Source organism: Nannospalax galili, unplaced genomic scaffold (assembly GCF_000622305.1).
Source record: "Nannospalax galili isolate Female #2095 unplaced genomic scaffold, S.galili_v1.0 scaffold1534, whole genome shotgun sequence".
Taxonomy (NCBI): Eukaryota; Metazoa; Chordata; class Mammalia; order Rodentia; family Spalacidae; genus Nannospalax; species Nannospalax galili.
Window position 1 is genome coordinate 795,193 of NW_008333781.1, and position 5,370 is coordinate 800,562.

Here is a 5,370-nt window from a genome sequence, read left to right on the forward strand (position 1 = left end):
AAAGACAACAAAAAAAACCAAAGAAAAGAAACAAATAATTTTAAACATGTAACCATAGGTCAGGTATCTAATTAGGCTTTGTATAATCAATATAGATTGTTTCATTGTATTCTCAAAATAACCTATAAGGGAAAATGTGTTATCTCCATATAGTGTAAAAAAAAAACCAAAGAAAAGAAACAAATAATTTTAAACATGTAACCATAGGTCAGGTATCTAATTAGGCTTTGTATAATCAATATAGATTGTTTCATTGTATTCTCAAAATAACCTATAAGGGAAAATGTGTTATCTCCATTTTATAGGAAAGGAGACCAAGGTACACAAAACTGAAGAATTTTGCCCTAGAAAGGTTAAATTACAACTAATAAGAGATAGACTCACAAACATATATCAGTCTGATTAGAAAGTCTATACCTGGATTCTTTTCTGCCAGAACTACTATTTTCCAGTAATCAGCTAAAATCAAGAACACAGAGGGACAGAAGAGTGGCACCTGATATATGTTCTCTAGAATTTCAGAAAACATGGAACAGTTTTTTTGGTCACATGCATGGGAAATACAAGAAAGGTAGTATTAGGGGGATGGGTGCTGTTAAAAAGAGGATGCCTCTCTTCCAACCCTCATCAGAGAAGTTTCTTTCTATAGAAGATGGCAATTAACACAGAGGCCACAACTGGTCAACATGCAGAGAATAAAAGACTGCAGACTCTTTAGCCCTAAATGGAACATCTATATCAGACTCCCTCTCCTCCTAAGGCTCAGGGATCATTGCAGAAGAGGAAGTGGAAAGACTGTAAATGCAGAGGTGGTGGATGAGTTGAACAAAACAGTGCTTAGTTACACATAAACTCACAGTAATTGTGACAGCATTTACAAGCTAAAACCAGTCAAAATCCAAGCATGAAGGGGCATGATGTCCCACTCTTGGTGAGAAGCTATTGTCAATTGATAACTGCTGAGGGAAGGACAATGAGTTTTCTTCAGGGATGCGGAACATGAGAGGCTACCCATGCTCCATTGTATAGTTCTGACCCATGCGCATGAAAACAGTATTAAGTGGACTCAGTGGGTGAAAGAAAACAACACATGAAGTTGAGATGGAAAAATGATGGGGAGAAGGAATTGTATGGGAGAGAATGTGGATTGGATTTCATCAAAACACATTATATGCATTTACGAAATTCTCAAACAATAAAAAAGGGAGGAAAAATGGGCAGGGAATGTCTTACAATGATATAATGGCAAAACGAGAAGAGTCTACAGTACTGTCTATTAATCTATAGGTATTGTTGTAAACAAGCATGTTAAGGGCAAGATGTTAGCCCCCAAAAATATTAATGAGCCCCTATCAAATACTATAAAGGCCAAAACAACATCTTGAAGTGTATTAAGGAAAATAAATGACCAGGAAAAGAAGCAAGTCATAGGTGTCCACCAACAAGTGAAGTGATAACGAAAATGTGATGTAGCTATAACACACACACACACACACACACACACACAGACACACACACAGACACACACACACAGACACACACACACAGACACACACACACTCACACTGGAGTTTTATTCACCATAAATAAGATGAAAAGTGAGGCTGGAGAGATGACTTAATGACTTAGCTGTTAAGTGCACTTTCTGCTCTTTCAAAGGACCTAAGTTTGATTCCCAGCACCCACATTGAGCAGCTCACAACTGCCTGTCACTCCAGCCCCAGGGGATCCAACTTTCTCTTCTGGCCTCCATGGGTACCTGCACTCATGTTCACATATTCTCACACAAACATACATGAATGCACATCATTTAAAATAAAAATACATATTTTAAAATATTTTATTATTTTTATTTTATGTATATGAGTGTATTGCCTGCATGCGTGTAAGTGCACCCATGTCATGCAATGCCTATGGAGGGCATTGGATTCCCCTGGAACTGGTTATTAACCACCATGTGGATGCTGGGAATTGAATCCAGGTCCTCTGTAAGAGCAGCCAGTGCTCTTAACCAGAGCCATATCTCCAGCTCAATAAAACTAATCTTTAAAGAAGTACAAAAGTATGTCATTTTTGGGAAGTGGCTGGAACTGGATAACATCATGTTAAAAGAAATAGCCAGACTCCAACAAATATCACTTTTTTCCTCTCATTTGCAGAATCTAGATCATATATATGTATATACATATATGTATGATATGGGAGTTAAGGGGGGACTATTTAAGGGAAGGAAAGAGACTAAGGGGTGAGGAAACAAGAGAGGGTAATGAGGAAAAACAAAAAGACAAATGTGATATTTTCTCCATGGTGTGAACACCAAAGGCAGACTATTTGGGGAAAGGAGGAGGGATAAAAAAGGGTGATGGAGGGTGGAGGATGAATATGAGCAAGGCACAAGGACATACATGTATGAAAATCTCATAATGAAACACATTACTTGCTAATCAAAAACTAAAGAAAAAATTTTAAAAGAAAGAAGCCAAAGAACAAGGCACCTGTGTTCAACTGAAGCTTTAGCCTCTGAGAAGCACACTTTGAGAGGACCCACAGGTAGGAGCCTGAGTGCCTGGAACTGATACTCTATGAATTCATGCTATAATAGGACTCACAGAAGATAAAAACCTCTGATATATAAAAATAAACGACAAAATTTAAATAACCAAAGCCTATGCCTCTTCCACAACAATGTTGCCTGTTTATAGATAGTCACGTTAGGAATTAAATGTCTCCCACAAATCAGATCTCACTGACCATCTTCTAGACCCAGGCTTTGATTTCCTTCCTCACCATCTCTTCAAAGCCTTCACAGACTGGGGCAAGGATCTTTCTAAAGAATGATGGCCTATGGAAGTTTTAATCCACTAACAATCCAGGTTGGTCAAGCTCCCACATATTCATCTTCCATTGCCTCAGGTATCTCTGAGGAAACCCACTCAATATTTCCCATGGTAAACCAGAAAATTCTAAGTTAGGGTTATAAAACTTAGCTATTCATTAAAATCATTTGTGAATTATAAAAAGAATCCTGATGATCTGACAGCATCCCAGATCTGTTATATCAGAATTTCCAGTAATGACACTCAGGCAAACTAGAATCGTTGAAGCTCCCCAGGTGATTCCAGTGTTCAGCCAAAATTGAGAACCACTGGCACAGAATTTCCTTCAACCTCTGGTAGCCACATTGACGTAGTGATTTCCAAATTCCATGTCTGTAGGAGCTTCCTAGAGCACTTGCTAAGACCCTATATCCAGAGAGTTCATATGCAAGTCTGTTTCCAGGAGTTTGCATCCTTAACAACCATTCTAGATCATTTCACTGCAAATTAGTAGTAAGCCACATTTTTGTGAAATGTTGCATTATAAGGCATAGAAGTAGGGTAGAAACGGGGAGTCTCCATCCCTTAAAGGCCTGATTGGGGGAGTTCCTTTAAAATTGTGGGGAAACTCTGGCTAAGGCTGCTTCCTTTCAATCTATTAGACTGGATGCAGTCATCATCCTGGAATGGACTTCTCTTTGTTTACTTCAGCCTTTAAGAAGTGCTATGTTCCCACCACTGGAGAATAGGTAGGGAATTCTGCCTTGTACCACTTTCTGTTTCTGTTTGTTTTCATGCCAAGAAGCTTAGCAAGGAGACCTGCTTTGGCCCAGAAGATTCTCCCACAGGAAGTAAGATGGGATCTGCCTACCTGCCTTTCTTTTATTTCTTGCTGGCTCCTTGGTATTTGTTGAACCAGGATGTGGAAGGGGTCAGAGTGATGTCCTTTGGGCTTGGTTTGAAATGTGTTGCCAAACACCAGTTTTTTCAAGATGGCCTTTCTCACCATTATTAGAATTCTTCTTTGTGGACTGATGGTTTTTATGGAACACAGGGTTCAAATGGCAAAGGCAGGGAAGCCCTCCACAGCTTTCCTTGCTGAGGAACCTACATTGCCCCTGATTCAGGAGCTGGTAGAAGAAGCCCCTGGCAGGGAGGTGAAGCCATGGCCCCAAGGGTAACCTGCATTACATGCTAAAATTGTACCAGCTTTCAGCTGATCTTCATGGGCACCCCAGGAAGAATGGCATGATCAGGGCTAATATGATGAGGCTGGTAAAACCCTTGGCCAATTCAGTAAGGCCTATCAGAGTTGAGTTCTTTTTTTAAAATATTTTATTATTTTTATTTTATGTGTATGAGTGTTATGCCTGCATGTAGGTAAGTGCACCCATGTCATGGCAGACAGAAGATGCTGTCAGATCCCCTAGAACTGGAGTTACAGACATTTAGCTGCCATGTGGGTGCTTGGAATCGAACCCGGGTCTTCTGCAAAAACAGTGTTCTTAACCGCTGAGCCATCTGTCCAGTCCCAGAGATGAGTTCGTATGCCCTCATACAACCCTGTAGGATAGAGAAGTAGAGAAGAATGTAGACATAAAGAATTCTGGGTTTAGGGTCAGGTCTCCTTGCCTGGTAGGCAGATTGTTTGCTTAGGAATGGTTTTCAAAGGACAGCAAGCTTGTGAAAAGCTGGCTCCAAGTCTATTTCCCTTTAGAGCCCCAGCTTAAGAAAAAAATTGCTTTAGGACCTACTAAGCAATCTTTCCCAGACCACAGGACAGCTAAACATGCTATCAGCCCCTCTATTTCATAGCTTGTTATACCTCTGAATACAGTTTGAGAAATACCCAGCCAGCTGCATTCTTGTGGAGGGCTATTTATGTGGTGTTTGGCCCTTTGAAGGAAAAGACTAAAAGATACCAAGTTAGGAAAAATTTCATGGCCTCAGACAGGACAGAAACAAGCTAACATCTGAGGGTCAATAGACATGACTCTATGATGTCTGTTATTCTAATGAGAGCTACCACCATTTGTTATGGAACTATTAGCTTAATTTTAAAGATAAGAAAAATAAGGCACAGAGAGGTTAAGTAACTTGCAAGTGTCCCATAGACAATGGATGGTAGAGATGAGATTTAAACTTACTCTAAAATCTGATAAGTTCTAATCTTTAAACGCAGTATCCCAGAGTGGTCTGCATCCTGATTCTCTATTGTCAATTTGGGTAACCTCTTCAGAGGATGGTGTGATAAGAATAGGAGATAGGAATTGCCTAGGAAGTTACGGTAAAAAGACCACAAAGAAAAGTAGTCAGTTTCTTGGCTAAAACTCATTGTCCTTGGGCCTTTTAGCAACATACTCTGTTCCAAGGCCAAAAATATCGAAAGTATTTGGGAGCTTGTACCTAATCCTTAAAAGATTTTAGGGTTACTCTTCAGTGGGGGTAATGTTGGAGGGGAGGGAGTGGTCATATATTTGATCAAAACACTTTATATGCATGTATGAAATTCTTAATAAAGTTTTTATAAAAAGAAAAGTATATGGCTGAGATA

General features: G+C 39.6%; 1 protein-coding gene across 1 annotated transcript in view; it reads left to right on the forward strand.

Annotated features, from left to right (window-relative positions):
• Positions 1-3,808: 3,808 nt before the first annotated feature.
• The window catches only part of Bmp15 (bone morphogenetic protein 15), a 5,448-nt gene continuing 3,886 nt past the window's right edge, over positions 3,809-5,370 (forward strand). The window contains 2 exon segments of the mRNA XM_008828468.2: positions 3,809-3,999; positions 4,001-4,127. Of these exon segments, the coding sequence (XP_008826690.2) occupies positions 3,809-3,999; positions 4,001-4,127 (318 nt within the window).